Source organism: Hirundo rustica, chromosome 7 (genome assembly GCF_015227805.2).
Source record: "Hirundo rustica isolate bHirRus1 chromosome 7, bHirRus1.pri.v3, whole genome shotgun sequence".
In the NCBI taxonomy this organism is placed as follows: domain Eukaryota; kingdom Metazoa; phylum Chordata; class Aves; order Passeriformes; family Hirundinidae; genus Hirundo; species Hirundo rustica.
The window spans coordinates 9,031,188-9,054,249 of record NC_053456.1 but is presented as its reverse complement, the minus strand read 5'-3'; the positions used below and the strand labels follow the sequence as shown (position 1 = coordinate 9,054,249).

Here is a 23,062-nt window from a genome sequence, read left to right as displayed (position 1 = left end):
TAATGCAGTGCCCTCCCCAGAACTAGCCCAGGTACATGCTCTCCTCCCTTGCTGTAACCCTGAAAAAATTCCTGACTGTGATTGTATATTGAGTACATTTAATCCTAACCTGTATAGGTATGATTAGAAAATAAAGGTCTGTACAGCTGGATGAAGGACAAAGGCTTCAGGAACTTTCCATGACAGTGACCAGGACTCTGCTGCAGAATTCCGCCTGCAAACTTTGGCACAGACAAAATGGGAGCTGGTGAATTACCCCATCGGGGTCTGACATCAGTGAACCGGCTTACTGCAACAGAAAGTGAAACGAGACCAAAAGTAGCTGAGAACATTTGATCCTCCCATCTGTCTTGGTCTGGGATAGACTTAATTTTCTTCTTGGTAGCTGATATGTGGCTGTATTGTGGATTTAGTATGAGAACAATGCTGACAACACATTGAGGGTTTAGTCGTTGCTAAGGAGTTTTTACCCCAAGGACTTTTCAGTTTCCCATGCTCTGCGAGGAAGCTGGGAAGGAGCGTGACCAGGACAGGAGACCCAAAGTGGCCAAAGGGACATTCCATACCAAGGAGCATCGTGCTGAGTACAGAAACTGCGGCACTCAGCTGAGGGGGACGATTGCTGCTCAGTGACAGGATGGGCATCGGTCAGCAGCTGGTGAATCACTTGTTTCTCATGGGTTTTATTCTCCCCTCTCTCTCTCTCTCATTTCAATTATTAGTAACAGTATATTTCGTTTTGTTTTAATTAACAAACTGTTCTTATTTCAATGCACAAGGCTTACTTTTACAGTTCTCTGCCTGCAGGGGCTGGGGGTGAGTGAGTGTGGTACGTAGCTGCTGGCTGGGGTTGAAGCACAATGACAGCTTGTTTCCATGTGCAGAAAAGCTCAGTCACTTAGAAATAACTAAGTATTTTGGTATTTTACTGCATGGAGAATGGAGGGGAAACATGGAATAATGTAAAATATTAAAACAAATATAGTAACACAAAACCAGGGCTGGAAAGACATCCCAACCCACATGGAAACCAAACAGTGCCCACTACTACTAAACCTGAAAGTCAAGGTGGCAAAGTTGTACTGCCTATTCACAATGTGGGAATCTTAAAGGAAAATAATAATTAAAAAATGCATTTAAAAAAAAAAAGGGGGGGGGGGGGGGGGGGTGGGGTGTGGCATGGAGTCCAAACTGCACCAAAAGGTGGTGTTGTAAGAAAGCTCCTAAATTTTTTTAAAAATATACAGCTATATGCATTGCAAAAAGAAGGAAAAAACTGTACAGAATAATGCAGAAATACATGGTATTTTTATATTTTCTTTATTAGTTGTGCTCAATAGCTTACAGAAATGGTTCAACTCACTCAAAATGATGTCTGTGTGTGTGACACACCACCACACAGGTAATTAACAGGTTATTTAGGCACTGCAGAGTAACTTTACGATACAATTTGAACCTATATTTGATGCAATTGAAAGAACAGAGTTTTATAGTTGAAAAACTGATTTAAAAGTTGCATTTAAGTTTAAGCACAATGGCAGGCACAGAACAAGGAGCCCACTACCAGATGTGGTCACAGACACAGTTACTTCCCATTTGGTCGAACTCAGCACTTTTGCAGAGCTAAAAATACAGAAGCATCCATGTACCCACTTGTACATGATCCATGGCTAATTTCACGTGCAAACCCCAAACCACTAATGCCATTTCTACCATAAAAAGAAGCAAAAGGCCATAGCCTTATCACAGCTAACACTGTCATAGCTGCATAAAAATTTTCCATTTGAGGGGTTACATGATGCTAGGCATGCTGACAGACATTAAGTGTTTTATCTAAGCGTGTAGTGGATCGAAGGGTTTTGGAAATCAGACTGGAGAGCTGTGAGGAAAAGTGCAGATCAGATTTGCTGGAAACCCAAGATTTACAAAATGCAAACACTACTGATAGAACACTCACAAGAACCAAATTCAGTAAAGGCTACACATATAGGGAAGTAAATTATTTGTGAAAAGAATATACATTGTTTGATGAGAAAAGATTACTTTTCTTAGCTAACTGTGAAATACAAGTGATTTAAGTATGGCAGTTAAACAAAGTAACTTCCCTCAGAGCTTGAATAGTACATTGAATGCTGTACGCTCAGTCACCACACTTGAGAGTTGACAGATTTCCTTATTCAATTCCTTTTGCTTTCAATTCTGATCGAACGCGCTGCAGATAAAAAGCATCCGGGTAACCAAACCTAGGAGAAGAGAAGAATTGTTTGGGCTATTTCTGCAATGAAGCACTTGACAATTCTGCAGAACCATCTCATCAATATCTTTTTAGAAATCTCTTTACAAATTTTATGCAGGGCAGTTCTTGCCCTAGAGAGAAAACAGACCCATATTGCCAATCACAGAAGTGATACAGATGGCATAAAGCTAAAAACTTAAGGAGCTGCTACATTTTGTTGTCCAAATTGACACCAAGAACTTGATTTTCAAATCTGCCTGGGGTCTCACTTCAAAATGATAGGGTGTTTGGGTATACATCTTTTTTAAAAGAAATTCAGATTTGAAACATATCCAAGTGAGCTTTCAAAACAGAAACATAATGACACCTCTGTACTTGAAGCAGGGCAACACCAGCACTGTGTATGAATCAAGTGATAAACAAGAGAGAAAATTTGCACACAGTGGAGAATTAAGTAAAACTGATACTTTTTGCTCTTTCAATGATACGAGCCCAGCCACGAGGATCTAGACACAAGCCTCTGGAGCTTGCAGGACACCATCTGCCCCTTAGAGCTGCAACAAGCTTGGAAGGACTGGCCCAAGTCTGCCCCTTGTCTCTGCTGCAGGCAGCTCACACTCAGTACTGCTGATTGCGCCTTTCATTTAAATGCAGCAAGTCCTCAAGAAATATTGCACAGGGCTGTCACCTACTCAGAAAATCCTCTGTCAGCTTGAATGGCCAAAATGGGCTAACCTTTTTTATGGATGGGGCTAGCACTTTGTCCAGTGCTCTGACTCACTAAGTGCTGCATAACTCATGGTTCCTAGCATCTAAAAGGAAATGACCGTATCTGTACTACAATCTCACTTCCTGCTGTTAGCTCTGTTAAGTAGAATTTCACATCATGTTTTACAAAGTCCATGTGCCATCTTTACAGGGATCATAACAGACCAGCACCTCCTGGTGCAGGTAACAGGAGAGGCACAGATCAGGAGTCCAACCTTAGGTGCCATCAAGAGCTTGCTGTGCTGTAGGTTCTAAACAAAGCAGTTATTAACTAAGTGCCTTACAAACTCACTGGTGAATGAGTATCCTGAGGGGCAGCAGAACACTAAACTCACCCTTGTTCCAACTGTCCTACAGGGGAAGGTGATTAACGTCTGGATCCATAGGGCATTCCACAATCACTCTGTCAGTGACAAAATCTGAAAGCTCTAAACGTGGAAAATATTCAAGGCAGCCTTCCTGACACATCTGAGTAACAACAGTTCTGCATAAAGAGAAGACTACTTACTGGGTAGGTCCTCCCGACATGGCAGTTTTGTGGTGAATATCATTCCATGTGATAGCACTTTGTTCACCAGTAGTACGTGACTGCCCCACCGTGAAAATCAATTTTTGTTTAAAGGCCCTTGTGAGGAGCTTCAGAATTTCTCGTCCTTCCTCATTGTCTGGTAAATAGGCTGTTCGGTGAGCTGGCCCATAACGCTGCCCTGGGTTTGGATGGCTGCTCTGTTTTGTAGTAAAACAAAACAAAAGGTGTATCGTAAGTCATTCAGAAGGACAAAGCATGACTGATAACTGATTCTGAGTTTTTGTCTCTTTAGATACTTTCTTTCATATAAATTTCATTCACACTTTCTTGTCATCACTTATGCATCCATTGTTATTTTTAAATCTGTTTTTCCCTCTTTTCTCTCCCAAATGCATGGCACTGCACCTGTGACTTTTTAATTTATTCCATTCTCAGTCCTAGTCATGAACCCAAGAACAAAACATAAGGAGATTCCTCACCTGGAAAGCTCTCACCAAGCCAGCCCACTATTTATTTTTGTCCATTTGTGTCCACAGCGAAGAGAATGCCCCAGAAATGCTCATTATATTTGCAAAACTTTGCTTATATGATATCACTGCAGAGATTTCAGTTCAGTTATTCCCAATGCACAAATTAAAGACAAGTACCTCTGTTCTGCTGCATACAAAATGGAGGCTGATGGTCATCTGACCATTTCATTCCTCTGTATTTACTTCACTGTGCCCAAAAAATTGAATTAAACACAGATTTGTACAAAACAAAGAAACGTCTTGCCTGAACATGCATTAAAATAACAGCAAAATAGTTAATTTTATCTTCAATATTGGGTTTGTTGTAGGAAAAATATCTTTAAGAAATATTTAAGTATACTTACAGTTTGAATACCACCATTCATAACATAGTCAATTTGAATAGTGCCACAATTGGGATAACCAGGAAGAGACAAACTGATTTTTTTAGTTGTCATTTTTCCATCTGGTTGGTTTCCTATCAGCATTCCATAGACGGTATTACAAACAGGACAAGCTTGTTTATAAGTCATGGCTCTGTCAATGCAAATTTTGCAAAATGCATGTTTGCATTTTTCTAGTGTTTCTTTATTTTTAATTCTGTCCCTGCAAATGGGACACTCGTCTTCTTCGTTTTCTTCTGTCTTTGCCTGAGTCTGTCCTTCAGAAGAAAGATTATTCTTTTGTCTAACATTGGACTTCCTAGATGCTACTGGCATATTTAAAGTTTTCTTCTGATCTTCTGAAAGCTTCATGCTGATGATTTTTTCTCTTAACATTGCAAAGGCACTCTGAAATGCATTGATGAAACTTTCAGTAGCATGTGATGACATATCAGAAGTTTTGAGTTTAGGACTGAACATTATGACCTTCTGCCCATGTGAATTCTCTTTTATTTCTACCAGTGTATCAAATTGGCCATTTATGCTTTCAATTTCTTTGCTTAATATGGTTTCTAACAATTTAAAAACAGAAGCATCAACTACAATTCCATTTCTGTATTTGTACCATTCAGACGATATTTTCATTTTCTTTTCAGCTTGGCTGTTCTCACATTCCTCTGCTAGAAATTTCTGAGCAGCTAAAATCTCACTCCCTGGCCCACGGAGTAGCAACTGATTCCCTTCCTCTTTAGCAAGAAGATTTCTAAACCTTTCATTTAATTTCATTATTGTCTTGTTTAATGTGTAACTGCTTGTTATGGGAACTTTTTCCTGTGTCAGATCTTTTGTAGTTTCCTGAAAAATTTTGATAAAAAAATCACTAGCTGCTTGTGACAATGCATGACTTTTATCAGAAGATACATATATTAATGTGTTATCATCGTCATGGCCTTTAACTCTTACACGTGCTCCAAACCTTTTGTATAGTTCTTTGATTTCTTCTTTGCGAGTATGAATAAAATACTCATAGAGAGCTGTCACAACTGTAAGCTCCTCCATTTCTTCAGTATTCAGGCCATTTTCATCTTTCAAACCATTCTCACATTCAGAATGTGAAAAATCATGGTTTGGGTCTTTGCCTTCAAGGATATCCTCGAAGTAGTGATAAGCTTTTTCAATATCTGTAAAATCTCCTGTCAATTTCTCAGAGCCATCCATGCCAGGGTTTCCTTCTCTCTTTAAGTTTGGACAAATAATGGCAATTTTCTCTCTTTGGTCTTCAGTGAACATACTGGTATTCAAAGTAGCAGATACTGTAAGAAATATCTAAAGAAAAGACAAAAATACATCGACATTAGTTTTCTCTAAGGTTCTCTGCTTGCTACTTCTGTATTTTCAGCAAGGAGAAGTTCTGACCATCCCAGTAGCGCCAGATACTACAAACAAGTTTGCACACAGTATTTCTTTTATGCCATGTACCCTAACAGTACAGAGGAGTAACACAATCTGCTTCTAAGTCAGCAGCAAAACTGAAATGCCTTAATGTCACCAGCATCGCAGGAGGAAAGGCAGTAACTCAGGCTGAGACTGTGACCAGCACTCTCTGCTCCCAATCTCTAACAGGGTTAGCATAAATAAAGACAGGCAACCTCTGTGGCTGAGCTCATTGTGTATTAGGCCCTTTTCCCATCATTACCAGCCCCTAAAAGTCCTGTGCACCAAGTAGACAAAGCAAACAGATTTTTTCTTTCCCTCCCTATCATGCTCAAGGTTTCTGGGCACCAGGCTGACCGGTGCCCTCCTTACTGGCCTTGAAGGTCCCAGGTACCGTGCCAGCCAGGTGCTGTCGACCCCATCACAGAGCAGGCAGCTTAATGGCACTGCCTACGAGATCAACCAGTTACAAGTCCCACCTGGGAACTCGGACCACAAGTGTGGCCGGACAGTGAAACCCATGCGACCCCTTGGTGGCCAGGGTGACCTCCACTGCCCTCTGCTTCCTTTGAGGACTGGCTGGAGGACCCATACGCTTTTATGTGTTTTCAACTCTAGATTGTGATTGTTCTATCAGTACAGCAACCTGAGGAAGATTTGGCATGATTTGCAAAAGGTCCAGGTGACTAGAAACCATAAGCTAAGCTGTGCTATCAAACATAGTGCTACACTAATAAAACTGTCCTACACTGATTCTGCTTGTAGAAATCCTGTCGTACTCTGATCATTAACTCTATGCTACGCTAATGATAAAACCCTTTTTAAAAAGCAAAAGGCTTTAATTGTAACTACATCTTAGTGCCATCGTTATTCTGCCAAGGATCCCCAAAAGAATCTGTCTATCTCCTTAGAGCCAGGTTACACAGACACAGCATGTTTTAACACCACTTATAAGTTATATTTCATTGTTCTTTTTAATAACAGACTTTTTAGTTTTCACTTATTATCTTTCTTTAAAACTTTCCCAGAAGTCATGCTTTAATAACTCCAAGAGTTAGGGCAGAAAACAGGACTGAAAAATAATAACGAACACGTTCAACTTCTCTACTTTACGCAGACAGAAGGATAGGGAAATCTGCAGTACAGATGCCAGGTAAACACTATGTTAGCACATGCTATACCTCAAAAGCTATGTTACCGTGCAAAACAGGGTAAAACCCTCTGAGCCAGCTATCAGTGTCTTGGTAGAGCCACATCCACACCATGTAGCCTTACCCCATGTCCCTAAACACATCTTTTCTGTGTAACTTTTAGTTCAAAGTGTCTCAAATCACGTTTGAGGTGCTACATCAATCACATCACATCACATCATATCAGATTTTTTAATGCTGAAGTAAGGGATAGAGATAATTAGGGGTGTCTCAAGGTGCAAACCACGTTGAAAGAGGTTTTCGTAGGTGGAAAGGATCCAGATCTCACACAATTCTTCTACCATTTGGGAGCAGCCCTTGGTGCATACTACCCCCTGAAGCCTGCCAGAGTGCTGCTTTGGGGAACAGTGGTTGGCACCTGCCAGAGTCAGGCTGGAAAACATGCTGCCTGTAAACATGTGTAGATTAACCTCTGGTCCAGCACTCCAGTGTCACTCCTGGCCCTCATTTTATTGACTAAGAACACGTAACTGACATTCTTTTGGCACAAAATATGGAAGTGCAACAAAAAGGACTCATGGAACTACAAGCAGGGCAGGTTGTGACATTGCTCTTCCTGATGTACCTTTTTGGTAAGGTCTTTCCTTGCTGCGGCCCCGTAGCCACCGTTGTCCCGCTGTTCCTGCTGGGGCAGGGAAGGGCTGGCAGCGACGCTGTTGGGGCTGGCAGAGGCCTGCGCTGGAACCCGGCTCTTGCCCGGGTCCCCTTCTCCCGGCAGGATGACTATCTCCAGGCATTTTGCACCCAATTCCAACTTGTGTTTCGTGCGAGATTCCACACTCTTCCTATCTGTGGTAATTTCAGAACGACAGAATCACAGAACTGTTACGGCTGGAAGGAAATCTCTGGAGATTATCCCTCCCAATCCCAGTGTCAAGGCAGGGTCACCTGGAATGTTTCCAGAGACAGACTCCACAACCTTCCTGGGTAGCCTGTTCCACTGCTCTGCCACCCTCGATGTTGAATTTTTTCCTCATGTTAAGGTGAAACTTGTTGTGTTTTACTTTATGCCCTCTCCTCCTTGTCCTGTCGCTGGCTACCACCGAAAAGTCTGGCACACCTTTGACATATTTATATTCATTAATGAGATCCCCTCTAAATTTGGACAGATAAGGCTGATAAAATGTGACAGCTACCAGCGGCCCCAGAGCCGCTCTGCCCAGGGACTCGGCGGCCATTTCCAGTCCCCTCACAGCCGCGCTGCCCGGCCCGTACCTTGCTCCTTAAAGAAATCCACCCAGTAGGTGCCGGGCGTGGGCCCCGCGCGCACGTTGCACTCGCCGCCCCCCGAGCGCTTTCCCGACTGGAAGTACGCCTGGAGCTTGAGGATCGCCTTCTCGCCGGCGGCGGGCGCAGGGCTCAGCCGCACCAGCAGCGGCGCCGCCGCCATCATCCCGCGCCGCCGCCCGCTTTCGCTTTCGCTTCCTGCTCCGCCGCCCGCTTTCGCTTTCTTTTCCCGCCCCGCCCGCGGTTCCCCGCCTCGCACCCCGCTGCAGCTGCGAGCGCTGGGGATCGCCCCGAGCCGGTTCATGGGGAGCGTGCAGGTAGCGGAGCGGGTTTGGGGTGCAAGGGGCCCGGGACGATGGCTGCCTGAGGGGCTGGGGGTGCGGCGGGAACTCCCGGCGGCTTGAGGGGAGCAGAACAGTCCCGTCCTCTGGTCTGGCGCTCGGGAGCGACTCTTCCCGGCCTCTCGCTCCTGCGAGTTACCGGAGACAGAGGAGCATGAGGGTAACTTCATCCACAGAGCTCCCGCAGCTCCCAGCAGCATTTTAAAAACCAGAAAACTTCGTACAGGTGTTTGAAAAGCTGGAGCTCCCACTTTGTTGCTTGTAACATTTGCTTTCTTTCTTTCTTTCTTTCTTTCTTTCTTTCTTTCTTTCTTTCTTTCTTTCTTTCTTTCTTTTTATTTATTTATTTATTTATTTATTTATTTACAATAGAGTTACGTTTCGGGTCTCTTGAGAGGGAAGTTCGCTTTAGGTAAGCCTCTCATTTAGTCATCTCCTTTGTATTTAAGTTGAAAACTGCCAGCTAGAGCCAGCGAACTGGAAAACGAAAGCCAAAAGCAACCTGAAATTCATAATTAATGTGAAATGGACACGGCTGTGAATCGACATTATTATTAATTACTTCAACAGGACTTGCTTGCATTTCTCTTTTAAAAGCAAGAGCCCAGAAGTGTTTTGATGAGTGGCATGTATATTTTATATGTGAAAAACCTCAGACTTCTTATGACCAGGTAGCATACCCTGGAGGAAAGTTCGATTAAACTCAGACAAATTGATTTAAACTAATTAAAATAACTGTTGCATTATAGTACTGCTGACATCTGCCAGCAGAGGGCTGTATAGCCATAGCCGAGTAAAAACTTCCTTAAAAAAAAAGTGGTTTAAAAGGCCTTCCTGAGTTCATACAAAGTTCCACACAAAGAAGGAATTTGCTTGTGGTCTTTTAAGTGCACACCAAATGAGAGTCACAGAATTAAAACTCAGTATAAGATTTCTGTGGTACAGTTAAATGAACCTTCATGGGTTTTCTAAACCTCTGAAAAGGGGAGAGAAAAGCTTAGAGTGTGTAAAAAACCACTGTTTTGCAATGACAGTAGGATAAAATTGAGAGCTATAAACCACACTTCCAGATAAAAATAAATGTTTTGATAGTAATACATTTTATTTCACTTTATATCCTAGGGTCAAGCATGGTAATGGATGAGAATGAGGTCAGTTTGGTGATCCCCATCAGTCAAGATGCCTATGAAGCCCTTAAGAGAAGAGACAACTCTCTAGATAATCTCGTTTCCAAAAAGTTTGCTTGTATGTTGGCCTTCAGAAAAGCAACAAAAAGCTCTGTTGAAGTATACAGGAAAAAAGTAAAGTCAGGCATTGACATTTGTGTTTATAAGGGTGATCTCACAAGACACAAGGTTGATGCTGTGGTGAATGCAGCCAATGAGAATCTTGAACATGGAGGAGGTCTTGCTCTTGCCCTTGCAGAAGCTGGAGGACCAGAAATAAAAGAGCAAAGCAATCATTATATTCAAATGAATGGAAAAGTCCAAGTTGGCAATATAGCAGTGACAGGTGGAGGGAAGCTCCCTTGTAAGGAAATTATTCATGCAGTTGGTCCAAGATGGAATCGTTATGAAAAGGAAAAATGTTGTCACCTACTTGAGACAGCTATTTTGAATGTTCTGTTTTATGTTAGTGCTCCAGGAAAAGCTTTAAGGTCTGTGGCTATCCCAGCAGTGAGTTCAGGTATCTATGCCTTCCCAATTGATTTATGTTCTCAAGTGATTGTAATGGCTGTAAGGAGATTTATTGAGGCAAGTCCACCAAGCTGTCTCAGGGAAATCCACCTGGTGAACATTGATGAGTCTACAGTTGCAGAAATAAAGAAGGCCTGTGAAAAATTTCTGGATGATACCAGTTCACTTGAAGACACTGTGGCAGCTTCACCAAGCCAGTTTCCAACTCACCTCAAGTATGGAAGTACTCGCTTGCGCATCATAAAACAATACCCTGAAAATCTGAAGGTAAGTCTGTCCTGTAAGGCTGGGATGACAGCCATATACATAGTTCCCTCCTGCTGATAATTGGTACATGGGTCACTTAGATAGTGAGAGTAATAATTCTGTTCAAGACACTCCTGATGACTGGAACAGCTTTGTGCTGTTGGTTTCTGAAGTGCCGCTGCAAGGTGCGTTCTTGGATGTATTCCAATGCTGTAGTAGTAAGAAGTAAGAAAATTCATGCAGCTGATCTGTGGCAGTCAGGCCTTTGTACAGGAATTGTGCTTAAAAAGAATGCTCTCTATAATAGCAAAGCTTGCAAGTAGTCAGTTTGAAGTACTCTGAAATTTGCACTCTTTCCTTGCAGAATACAGCTATTGTTAACCCCCTGGATGCAAAGGGTGAGCCTTCCTCTCAATCTTCAAGACGACTGCTGGAAAAAGAGGGTCCAGCTTTTCAGAAGGAACTTCAGCGCCATCTTAGGTATTCAACAGGTTTTAAGGGGCCCATGGTAACCAAAAGGCGTGAGCTGCCCTCTACATTTGTACTGCACGTGGCATTGCAATCCCAGCATCCGGTGTTACTGTGTGAGGTGATGATTGCTTACTTGGGATTTTAATGGATTTTCATGTCGGGTGATGTGAGGACTGAAAGATTTTGTTTTTCCTGCAGGAATTGAAGGATACAGTGAAAAGATGCCTGGCTCACTTTCAGGACCACTTATCTCCCTCAGTTTCTTTTCCAGTAAATTGGACACCAGCGCTGCCTGTTGACATAGTGGCTGAGACCATGATTGAAGGAGTTTTAAATTTTGCCAGGGCACACCCTACAAAAAACAAAGAAGTGCAGTTTGTCATTTGCCCAGATGACCTTAATGCCTGTGAGGTAACAAATTTGTTGTTAACTACCGATAAGGGAAACACAAAACTGTAAAAATATTTCCATAGATGACTAAAAATGAAGATTGTTCTGTACTAACAATGATTGTGAGCAGCAGGTCCCTTTATGAATCTATTACTCTCATTAACAGATACTCAGTCTTTGCAAATACTTATTTTCTCTTTGCTAAACTAGAAGTCTTCAGCCTGTAGTCTTATAAAAAGGGAACTTTAAAATTCTCATGTCTGTCAGTGTATGTATAAGAAAGAGTCTACTATTAACTCATGAAGGAACAAACATTCCTCCTCAGGAAATATTTTCAGTTAGTTTTGGTTTTTTGTATGGAGCTCCTAAGGCAAAACACTATCAACAGATTACATGAGCTAACATAATAGAAGGATTTCAAGTAGACAGGCCAGAGAATAGTCTGGATTTTAAAACTGAGTAAGGATGCATCAGCATTAAAGTGCAAGTAATGAATTATGTGATTGCATGAGATGTGCCACAACCACAAGGACTTGGTAAAGGTGCCATTCAGTGTGTAAGTTGTGTTACCTTAGGAGATGCAGACGAACGGGAACGCGTTTGATATTGTCAGGAATAGCATTTGGGGAAAAGCTGACAAATGCCAGTGTTGACAGTTTCAGAATTGGGGGTGGGAGTGTAAACTGCTTGTCTAACAGAATTGTGAAGAGATTAATTGCATATTTAATAAGAGATTGCAAACTGCTCCTAAACTTTTATTTTTCAAGGTTGTCCAGAGAAAATTCTATTCTGCAAAATACAAACTGGAAAACGGAAGTGATCCTCTGAGTAAGTAATGAACAGAAAGGGCATTTCCAGTAAATGAGTACTCCCAATTTGAGAATTGCGTTCTTTTAAAATAGGATTAGTATTTACATATGTGCCTTGAGGAGAAGAGGAAGCAAAAACTCGTGAGCACTTTGTGTTTTTACATTTATAGGACTGGAACTGTACAGTCCCTTTTAAGACTTAAATCTCATTGTCATTGCCTAACTTGTTGGAAGTCTCTTAGTGAAAGGCAGCTAAATTCTCCATATGTGTGTGTGTGTCTTGGAAACCTTACCTCCTTGTAGCTAATATCTTTTTTGAGCATACCAGAAGAGTAGTGTGTTTCTTGCACTGTGCAGCTGGGATCACAAGTAGGAATTTGTGTCAGCCTTTGAAAGCTTCTCACTCTTCCAATGCACTTGTATTTAAAAAAAATATCTTCCAGGTACAGAGCCAGGCAGTCAGATTGCAAAAGAGACTGCAAGCAGTGAACCTGTGATTGAACTTAGAGGGAGCACACCCACAGCACTGGGAGCAGCAGAATCATGGCTCCGAAATGTAATGCAAATTCTGGAAGATGGCCATGCTGTTATTGAAAACAACTACATTTTTTGCCTTGGTAAAGAGGAGTTTGCAGAACTCTCTCGAGAGCAGCCTTCTAGTGTGTTTGTGTCAGAAGAAGTGAGAGATGGACAAGCAAGACTGGAATTTCAGGGCCCTCCTGAGGATTTGATTGATGCAGTGCTTGCAACTGAAGAATTACTGCTTCGTGTGCAAGAGAAGACTATAGCTGAACAAGAGAAACTGCTCTACTCAATGTGTATGTAAAGTAAATAGTGCCTAAACACTAAATAAGTGCCTAAACAAGGTCAAGTATGAAGCAACGTATATCTCTGTATTGCTGAGGGTGGACAGACATTCATTCAGTTCACACACACATACTGAGTATTACTTTAATTACTGATATCCTTGCACTTTTATCATGTGAGCCCCTGGAAGACCATTTATTAGCTGTAGTCACTCACTTGGCAGTATTCCCAGTAGGGAACAGTTTATACAGGGGCTGGCCATGATGTATATCCAGCTGTAGTGGAGCTCCCTCCAGGATACCTTCACTTAAAGCCTGGCCACTGGATATTTACAAAATTTGCACTTAATTAACACACACCTTTGCTGAGCTCTTGCTGGCTACAGCTGGACCACTGTTGTAGGGCTCAGCGGTTGACTTCTTTTACAGAGTCCTTGGCTGTCATGGACAATTGATAGAACTAGAGACATTACAGAAAACTACTGAGTGATCCATTTTAATTCATGTTTGGATAGCCGTTCAATATAGATACCTTTGTATAAAAGCTCAGCTGTGGAGAGGTGTAGTGGAGAACAGAAATTGATTTCCTTTGATTCTTCTCTCCCTGGTTTCTTTATAATAAATGCAGAAAAATAGAATACACTTATATACATTTATATATATATATATATATACTAGTCCCTCTCAATATTAGCCTCTGACATTACTTCAGAGAATACTTAATATTCTTTATTCTTAACTAAACCACCAACTAAGGTAGTGGATCTGCCTCCTTTGCCTTTCCTTCAGACATTACGATATATGACAATTTTACTCCCTTATTCATGTCCAGACCAACTAGAAGCAAGACAGCTTTCAGAAGGAGACTTTGACAAGAAAAGTACTGCTGCCTACATCCAGATTTCACCAGTAGAATGTCACCTCCAGGAGTTTAAAGACAGACAGAAAGAGTTTGAGAAAGCTGGACTTCGTGTTCTCAGGGTAAAGAGGATATTCATGGAAAAACTGAATCTCAGCTCATATATACTGTATGTTCTCCCTCGTACTTCATGCTTCAAGTGCCTCTTTATAAGACTCTAGAAAAATATGAGATTGGTAATGTAGATTAAGTACAATATTCCAGGACACTAATTCAGGGTCTATTTTCTTTTTGTGAGCTTGACACCAACAATTACTACTTGAATTTGCCTGAGTTCTGATCCGATTATGTATTAAAGCTGGAATCCTACTTGGGTGTCACTGCTTTACTGAACAGGGGGTGGACTCAATCTCTTCAGCACAACTCAAGTACTAGAAGTCAGCACCCCAGGAAATAGTCCAGGTGTAGTGAAATATTCCCAGTGATTTCAATGGGAGGCATGGGATAGTGGTATGGTTCTTTTCTTTGGATCAGTTGCACTTCAGATACTTTGTCCACTATGTGGTCAATGCATATAGGCTAAAGCAAAGGTTCTTACATTGAAAAACATAGCCTGAATAAAATCATTTATGGATTTCATAACTGGTCTCCATCTGCTTATGTTACGCTGTTACTTATGTTACAGATTGAGAAGATACATAATCCACTTCTATCTGCTGCATTCCAACAAATGAGAAAAAAAGCAGATGGTAGCTCCAAAACAACTCGCACATTGTACCAGGATGTTCCTGCCAATTTCTGTTGCTCAGTTTGCCAAACTGGATTTCACAGGATGTATTCTCCACCAAAAGGTAATAACTTCCTTTATCATCTTTAATCGAAATGAACAGTGACTGACTACTCAACTCAGGTTAAAATTAGGAAAAATGGCATTCCTAAACAAGAACTGTTTCTTACTTGTATGTAGATATGAGCTTACTTTATTATATACAGTAAGGTTTCCCTTCCTGATACTTTAGAGCCAGTAAGGCTCTAGGAAGATAAGCCTGAATTCAAGCCTAGCCTAAACACCGGACAGAATTATTAATATACAAATAATTCCATGTCCAAGTTTTATTTGTTGCAACATTGTAAAGTCAGTGTCCTTATGCAGCTGCTGCAGACATGCATTCAGCAGCTTGGTGCTCTAAAGCATGTTCAAGGGCATCACAGAACACTGAGGCTGGAAGGGGCTCTGAGGATCATCCAGCCCAGGTGCCTGCTCAGATCAGCTGCGGTCAGAGACAGCAAATAATCTCCTTGCTTGGGCTGCCATTCAGAGTAAAGTACACTTGGAGGAAAGTTGTGAACCCGTGAAATATTGTAGTAGACAGATGCTTTCAGAAAGGGAAAGAATAAGCATTTAGTGCTTCGTCCTGCAGTAGGTGAAGCGTGTGATATTTTGCATGTCAACTGCAGAATTTCAAGCAGTAGACTGTTCAAAAAGTGGAAATTTACCTTTCTTTGTCTGTGCAATGTACATGGCACATTTCCACGCTTTAAAAGCAATAGGATCATGGTCTAATTTCTTCGCACTTTTCCATTTGATACTGTAACAGCACTTCATGTGACATTTCTCATGTAAATCTCAAAAGCTTTTTTTTTAGTTTGCATTATTAAGATCTTGCTGCCTTTGTTGTTTATCAGAGGCCCTCGTACATGATGACTGAACTGTGAGTCATATATTTATTTTATATAAATCCTTTAGACCTTGATGATTCAATCACTGGATTAACAGATAAATCTGAACAGTTATCAGTGGAGTAGCAGTTAATTGGAATGGCCATCAGCTGTCATTGTTTGTGGTTTCAGTGGGAGGTCAGTGCAAGCACCAGAGCCACTCCATGCAAATTAATTTCCAAAAGGATGGCACGCACTGAGCAGTCACATCACCTGTTACCCTGGATCAAGCAGGAGTCTCTTGGAACTACAACCCTGAAAGAACCAACTGCTAAATGCTGGAAATTTTTCTTTCTCTTTCCAGAACAAAAATATGGAGCTGGCATCTACTTTACAAGGAACCTGAGGTACCTGACCAAGGGTAAAGCTACTTGGGAAATGGATTCTAAAATATACGTGTTTGAGGCTGATGTAGTAACTGGCTCATACATTGCAGGCCAGCCATCTTGTATTCTGCCACCAGCAGTGAAGGGGGATGCCTTTACATTGTATGACAGTTTAGTAGATGATTCGTACAATCCTGAGGTCTTTGTCATTTTCAATGGTTTTGCAGCCCTTCCACAGTATCTGCTGACTTGTTCTCCAGTGACTGAGAGGTATATGTAGCTCCTGGAGGAAACAAGCAGGATCCTCAGTGGGAATACAGCAGAACTGTGGCTATGGTGAAGACCCTCTGAAAAGAAAATCTAGGGCTTAGAATGAAGAGAATGCTCTGCTTAGTAGTGTGCTATGGTCAGAGTGCTTCCAGAAAAGTACTCTGAAATATTTGTGAACAAAAGAGTAGGTTAATATCTTAAGGAGATTAGGGCAAAATTACCTGTGAATGGAAGCAGAAGGGAAAGCATCCCAAAATACATAACATTTAATAATAACATTTAACATACCTGGTCATTTACTTTATTCCTTAAAGTGATCTGAGCTTGTGACTATGCACTTGATGTTTGTGTAGGCTGTCATTCTACCACTGCATTTTCTTAATCTGAGATACTGCATATGTCAGGGAAACAAGAAATCTTGGTTGTGCCTTTTGATTCTTAAGTTTTCTTTTGACTTAAGAAAGGAGAATGTAGCAGATGAGAGCTGTTTTCTGCTTAGGGACATGCTATTATATACAGTTAGAACAAACATGAGGCAATACTTCATGATTTCTTACACTGGTTGCTGTACAGTTTTTATTAGTTACTTCAAGCATTGTAGATACATATATTCAAAATAAAAAATATGAATTCACTATCTGCTAACTTGTGTTTTTCTGTAGTCTTAAGAATGTGATTTGTACTGTACATGGGCTTCAGATTTCTCATTCAATCTCTTTGAAAGGCTACAAAATAGTAGAGAACTGGTTCAAGCTACAGCTTGAAATTATTTTTCAATTAATCTACCTTTACCAACATCTTTTAAAGATTACATTATCAGCCTTGTAGCCAGGTATACCCACACTGCTTCTGCAGTGACCTGAAGCAAATACACGGAAAAGCCCAAGAGCTGTTACAGTAATTCCAGCATAAGAGGGAATTCAGTCCAGCACTTTGGGTACATGGAAACTTCCTCTAGTAAAGCCTGCTGATGGGGAGCAGTCTGATTTCTAAAACACAGATGAAATCAGCATTTAATAAAATTTTCCAAATAGTTTGTTAAAGGATTCCCAGGATGCTTGTACTGTACCTGCAACTCCTGAGCTAGTAGTTGTAGTGCTAGGAACCACTCACGAGTCCAAAAGAAATTAAGTTATAAAAGTGTAATTCTGAATTCTGAGGTTACAAGTGGAAATTTTTTTTAACCATTACAAAATAAACTTCTGGATGAATATATTCATATTTTGGGTTTTTTAAAAATTATTTTTAAGATTAGCTACGCTTGCATTGCAAAGGGTAGTTTTGTAGTGTGTCTCTAACATGAGTTTTGTTCTCAAGAAATCCAAAGGCAGCTCTTAGAAATTATGCTGCAATTCTGAAAACAGAATTTGTCTATTCCTATTTTAACTATTCCATTAAAGTAACCAGTTGGTTTCTTTTTCCTCATATTTTTTGAAACACATTACTGCCATGAAAACACATAATTGTACATTTAAGATCTGTTAGCACTGAACAAAGGTAAGTTCTTATGTCAGCATGCTTCAAGCGATAACATTTTTAAAGGGGTTTCATGGCAGGAATATTTTTTCTTCTATTTTCTTTGTTGAAAAAACTCAGTAAAGAGTTTCTTAACTACAGCATCAGTTTTCAGAACACCTAAAGGAATGTTATTTTTGGCACAATGTAACTTCTTGCTCCTAAGTGGGAATAGAGAACTGCTTTCATACCTCAGTATTAATTTAATACTGTAACACAAGTACTGGTAACTATGTATTTCATTATTAACCTTTTTATTAACAATATAAGTCCCCTTAACTGCATGTGAAAAGGTCTGTAGTCAGCTTAATGGAGAAAACAGCTTTAGAGAAAGCTTTTAACATCTTACTCCTGTGCCCAGTATGGGCTTTCTCTTCCCTCCACATACACCTGCTGTTAAGGATTCAGTGTTACTGAATAGTTATCTTTCATTTTATTATAGCATGATTTTTTCCTGATGCGTAATTTCTATTTCACCAGTGTTCTCCACACGTAGTGATATGCTATATATTCTATATACATATATAGCTTTTTAAAAAACTGTTAATGTTAGAGGTTGTACGTAATTATTTTCACCTGGTCCTCAAAAAGAATAATTTCGTGTACAGAAACTATAAAATAAACCCAGTACAAACTAGCTGTACCAAGTAGTACATATTAAAATAATTACCACAGTAATTGAAAATTCCTGATCTTAGTCCTACCATAATCAGTTAACCAGAGGCTATTCCACAGCCTCTGGGATTTCTCTGTTGTCCACAATAAGGGTATGAATAATTCCTTCCTTTCGTTTCCCACTACTGACAGCCTTAATGCAACAGCTGTGATCAGCAACAGTGAAGTGAGTTTCAGTACCATCTTCCACAAATTCACCCTGGAAGAAAGGAGATAAGGATAAAAACAGACATGTGATTTTTTAGTAAATTAAAAGCTCAAGTGCCTAAATGTCAAGATCACTTGCAATTCCCACAGTTACAGCAGCTTTAGGTACCTGTGACAGATCCTGCCTGAACAATGCTGCTGAATCTCAGGCAGGGCTTTGTCAGGGTGTCCAGTTAAAGTTCTGTGGATACCAGACAACAATGAAAATTGCACACAATCAGAAATGGTAAAGTTGGAGTTTGTGAATCAGTAATCACTTAAAGACCTGCACAACTGACTCAAATTTCTTTGTCTAAAAAGGGTAAAGAAAAGCGTAATTTATCCTTAACCAAGCAGATGTTTGGCATCTGAACTGAAATACTGCCCATTAGAAAATTCAGTGAAGGTCATTTAGAACAGACCAGGAATGTCCTGGCTGCCTCAGCCTCTTTGGTAAAGGGAGATGTGCCCCTCTGGGGCTTATTCTGCCAAGCTTTGGTTACATATCCATAGCCTGAGAAGAGCCTTTGGGAAGGATCACATACCGCTGTTTCCATTTTTTGACCATTGCACCACACATCCATAGTGTCCTTTTCTGTGAAGGAAAAAGAAAACAAGGTAGAAAGAACAAGATGTTTTTTCCCCCTACAAACAAGGATCTAGGGATTTAAAAAATTTACTGTTGAATTTTACTTTCAATTCCCAAAAGAAGTTCCCAAGTATCTGTAGTACCTGAGCTACAGGCATTGTTCTCACATTGGAGAGAGAGGAGGGTCCCTCATCAGCTTTTGCTTTGAAGATACATTTGTACCCCTCCCTAGCCCTGGCTCTTAACACTGTGCTGTTCTGAATAGTGCCAGAGGTACTCTGACAGTCTTAAACTGAAAAAATCAAAAGACAGAAAAGTGAAGTAATTCCTCAAGGGATCCCTTCCTCGCACCTGCTTGTAATGTAACTGGGAAAGGGGGGATAGAAGAGAAGCAATGTATTGCCTTGCTATTAAGAAAGTGAAAGAACATCATTGGAAGGTTGTGGTTTAAGTTTGTAAATAAAAAATGATGCATAAAAAAGGATGCTCATCAATCTATCAAAATATGGCATAACATTGTTGCACTTCAGATAGAGACTTCTTGACCATGGCTGATGATTTTTGGAAGGAAAGCCTGGTTACATGCTGAACAAACTTAGACACACATGAGGTTTGATCACAATGCAGGTAAAACTTCTGTAACAGGCTTCACCTAGAGAACTGCCTTGCTAAGGCAGCTCTATGGATGCTGCAGCAGTAATGCTTCCCAAGCTGTTTTTTTTTTTTTCAGACTGTCTTTGGCATCTCATTCCAAACTTCCACATCCCCCAGGATTTTATACTGCATCAGAGCTACCTACTGAACTGTGCTTTCTCTTAATTACCGGTTTTTAAATGCACACAGGTTTATTCAAAGGCAGCAACATGTAGCCACTCAATATTTACTTACCTAGAACAATTCTATAGTCTGTACCTCCCAAGGTCAATATCCAAGTATTGGTTGTTTTTAACCTGTTCTCTATGTACTGCTTGAGACTCTTTCCATTGATCTCCAAAGTATATTCATATGCAAAGCCACTGACTGCATCAATGTTAATAGCAGCTTTAGTTTTACTAGCTCCGACAGTGAATGTTTCTTTACCCACTAATTTAAACATCCATTCTCTTCTTATTTCTTCCTGTAGAAAAAAAAAAAAAGACAGTGGGTATTAATTGAAAAACCTGAGTGCATGTTTTAATATTAAAAAATTTAACTGGAACTCAGGAGACAGCTCAGTACTGAACTATTATTTGTGAGTGAATGCATACATGGTGCTTTGTATGCACAGAGTGCCTCTGCCCAAGGACAGAAAAGCACTTCATGAATACTCACACCTTAATTGGAACTGAAAAAAAGAATGATGCAGCTTATTAAATCAGGTAATTAACTGAATGTACCTCACTCGCATTTATTAGTCTTTTGTTTGTTGTGATGTGTGTTGCATGGAAGTGCACTTATATAATGTGTGTCACAGTGAATTTTGAGCACATAGCAATTTCACCTTTCCATCAACATAGACAACACGCTTCCCTGACGTGGTCCCATGTTCAAATTCAATCTTATGAATGCCATCACTTAAAGCTACTTCCCAAACAGCCACCAAATCTGTCATCTTCTCTAGGTGGCTGTACCGAGACCTAAAGAGAAACCAACAAAGTAAATTAATTGTTGTTGAAAGTTCAAGTCCCGATGTCTGCAGTTCAAAGCTTTACTGCTTCTGGGCAAGTCACTTTTTGCAAATAAAAGATGAGACTTGAAAGAATAAGCTTATAGAACTGCTTATATTTTCATGTTTTTCAGACATCCAAATATGACAAAACATCACAAAATATAAACAGTTAAACAGACTCACTTTGACAAACAGTACAAAGACACAGCTGCCCATCTAACCTCTGAAACTCCTATTTCAGGTGACAATAGGTAACAAAATTATATTTAGTTTTAAGATACTCCTGGACAGTTCTGCTATTTCTTGGTAGGCATTAAAATATATTATTTGATTGGTCTCAAAGAAAGTGTTTTTAGACTTGAAAAAATAGTATGACCAGTTTAGCTATTTCCTGTGTTAAGAGATTTGTCAGTAATGTCATAAATGCCACCTACATCATTTGCACATGCAACTCTGCACACACAGACATGGGAAGGGATCTGGCAAGATATCCTTTTATTTAAGTAAATTTTAAAGTTTAGATACAGTCATAAGTGACCACTGGAACTGTGGATATCCTTCCAAATCTGCACATATCACAGTTCTGATTTTTTACCTTATTTCATCGTCACAGACAGTAATCTCCTCACCGGATGCCATAGAAGCCAAAAGAGCTTTTAATCCAATTAGCAGCAAGAAAAAATAGAAAAGCAGAATAGTAGCAGAGAAGTGCTGAGGTCTAAACTTTCATAATTTTTCTCCAGCTAAGATAAAGGACATTTTTAAAAGCATCATTAACTAACATGCAGTACCGTTGTATGTATGATGAAATAAAAACACTTAAAATACAACCATCTTTCTCTAAGACAGAAAGGCAAGTGTTATTTTTAAAAGCATTATATTTTAGAAAACCAAGTAAGTGCAGATTGTCCTAACTTTACTAGCTCCTCATAACTTTATCAGTTACTAGATGGAAAAATGGGCTGCCTGATTTATGAGACAAAGCTTAGAAGTGAACAACTTGACCAAAGCAGGAACCCAATCCAGAGCTGCCCATCTCAGTCCCAGACTGCAATGAATTTGGGACTGGGAAACAGCATGGGCAGTAATTTCACCTCCCCTTTCTAAACCGCTTTCAATAAGCACAACAGTAAATTTGACGTGGCAATTCAGTCAGAAAATCTATGTGAGCCACAAGGAATTTCTTAAGAGGACTTTAGACCACGACTGTGTTTTACAACCACGGGTTTTTAATGCATTATTTTCACTCATTAATTTCATCATCATCTTCCTTCTCAGTGCCTATCAATAAAAAACCAGATAACAACACGCGCTAATAAATGCCGAGGAGATGGTTTTGGCCGCTCCTGAAGTTTCTGGTTCCTGCGAAGGCGGCATCCCCGGGCACATGGTGGGATTCAGGCAGGGAATATTTCCCTCCTCTGCTCCAAGGAGCAGGCTCGGCACAGACCCGCGTGTCCCGGGCAGGGATCAGCGCAAGGAGCGGCCTCGGGCACGCAGGAGATGCCAGAGGAGGAGTCCCAGACAACCCAGAGCCTTCATCACCCCGGGCAGGCCGCAGTCATGCGGCGTGGGTTTGAGGCATCATTTAGGATCAACGCTGAAAGCGTTAGGAAGCATCCCAGAACACACATTTTTTTAAAATTTTTTTTCTTCCCCTCAAATCATGGCAATGAGGGAATACGCATTTATTTTACACCAAACCCGACGGCAGACTCTAGGCCAGGGGTGTTAGCTGAGGGCCAGCCGATCCCACCGCGTCCCAAGGGAAAGCCGTGCGCTGCTCCAGGAGGGAGCGGGCGCAGCGCCCCTGGGCCCCGCTGCTCCGAACCGGGAACACACACCAGCGCTGCACCCACCGCCTCTATCCACTGACCAACGCCGCAGCCCAAGGCGATGTTTACTCCTTTACACGGAAGGGCTCGTTCGGAAAACTAGGCTGGGATTACGGCTCCCAGACCGTCCAGCTAATCCCGGCAGCGCTCATCGCGGGGCGGCGTATCGGGAAGCGCATGAGCCCCGAGGACGGCAGATCTGCGTTACCGCCAGCAACGAGCTCTTTTCCATTTTTTTTTTTTTTTTCCCTGTCTTTATTTTTTGTTTGTATTAGCCCCGCGCCCCGCCGCGACTCCCGCCGTGCCTCCGCTCCTACCTCCGCCCGGTCTCCTCCCCTCGCCGCCCGCGCTGCAAAATGGCGGCGCCCGCGCGGCGCCGGCCC

General features: G+C 41.1%; 3 protein-coding genes across 10 annotated transcripts; 1 reads left to right on the top strand and 2 right to left on the bottom strand.

Moving 5' to 3' along the window:
• Positions 1 to 1,289: 1,289 nt before the first annotated feature.
• Positions 1,290 to 8,601, bottom strand: DTX3L (deltex E3 ubiquitin ligase 3L). The gene is made up of 5 exons (XM_040069631.2): positions 8,286 to 8,601; positions 7,636 to 7,859; positions 4,408 to 5,751; positions 3,513 to 3,730; positions 1,290 to 2,243 (listed from the first exon to the last, which is right to left on the bottom strand). The coding sequence occupies exons 1-5, from the start codon at positions 8,599 to 8,601 to the stop codon at positions 2,174 to 2,176; spliced, it is 2,172 nt and encodes a 723-aa protein (XP_039925565.1). The 3' UTR covers positions 1,290 to 2,173.
• PARP9 (poly(ADP-ribose) polymerase family member 9) lies at positions 8,038 to 16,868 on the top strand. Of its 4 annotated transcripts, XM_040069630.2 has the most exons (11): positions 8,486 to 8,614; positions 9,011 to 9,050; positions 9,761 to 10,602; positions 10,946 to 11,170; positions 11,251 to 11,463; positions 12,210 to 12,270; positions 12,695 to 13,069; positions 13,890 to 14,038; positions 14,602 to 14,767; positions 15,940 to 15,982; positions 16,189 to 16,868. In XM_040069630.2, the coding sequence occupies exons 1-11, from the start codon at positions 8,600 to 8,602 to the stop codon at positions 16,226 to 16,228; spliced, it is 2,169 nt and encodes a 722-aa protein (XP_039925564.1). In that variant the 5' UTR covers positions 8,486 to 8,599; the 3' UTR covers positions 16,229 to 16,868. The 4 variants fall into 4 exon arrangements, with proteins under 4 accessions (XP_058277348.1, XP_039925564.1, XP_039925562.1 ...); XM_040069628.2 differs by having other exon boundaries at positions 15,940 to 16,868; XM_058421365.1 differs by lacking the exons at positions 8,486 to 8,614; positions 9,011 to 9,050 and adding an exon at positions 8,038 to 8,053 and having other exon boundaries at positions 15,940 to 16,868.
• FAIM (Fas apoptotic inhibitory molecule) lies at positions 11,282 to 23,042 on the bottom strand. Of its 5 annotated transcripts, XM_040069642.2 has the most exons (7): positions 22,997 to 23,034; positions 21,440 to 21,497; positions 20,677 to 20,812; positions 20,085 to 20,313; positions 19,153 to 19,202; positions 18,451 to 18,620; positions 11,282 to 11,404 (listed from the first exon to the last, which is right to left on the bottom strand). In XM_040069642.2, exons 2-6 carry the CDS (start codon positions 21,481 to 21,483, stop codon positions 18,471 to 18,473), a joined length of 609 nt encoding a protein of 202 aa, XP_039925576.1. In that variant the 5' UTR covers positions 21,484 to 21,497; positions 22,997 to 23,034; the 3' UTR covers positions 11,282 to 11,404; positions 18,451 to 18,470. The 5 variants fall into 5 exon arrangements, with proteins under 5 accessions (XP_039925576.1, XP_039925579.1, XP_039925574.1 ...); XM_040069645.2 differs by lacking the exon at positions 21,440 to 21,497 and having other exon boundaries at positions 22,997 to 23,042; XM_040069640.2 differs by lacking the exon at positions 11,282 to 11,404 and having other exon boundaries at positions 16,781 to 18,620.
• Positions 23,043 to 23,062: the final 20 nt, after the last annotated feature.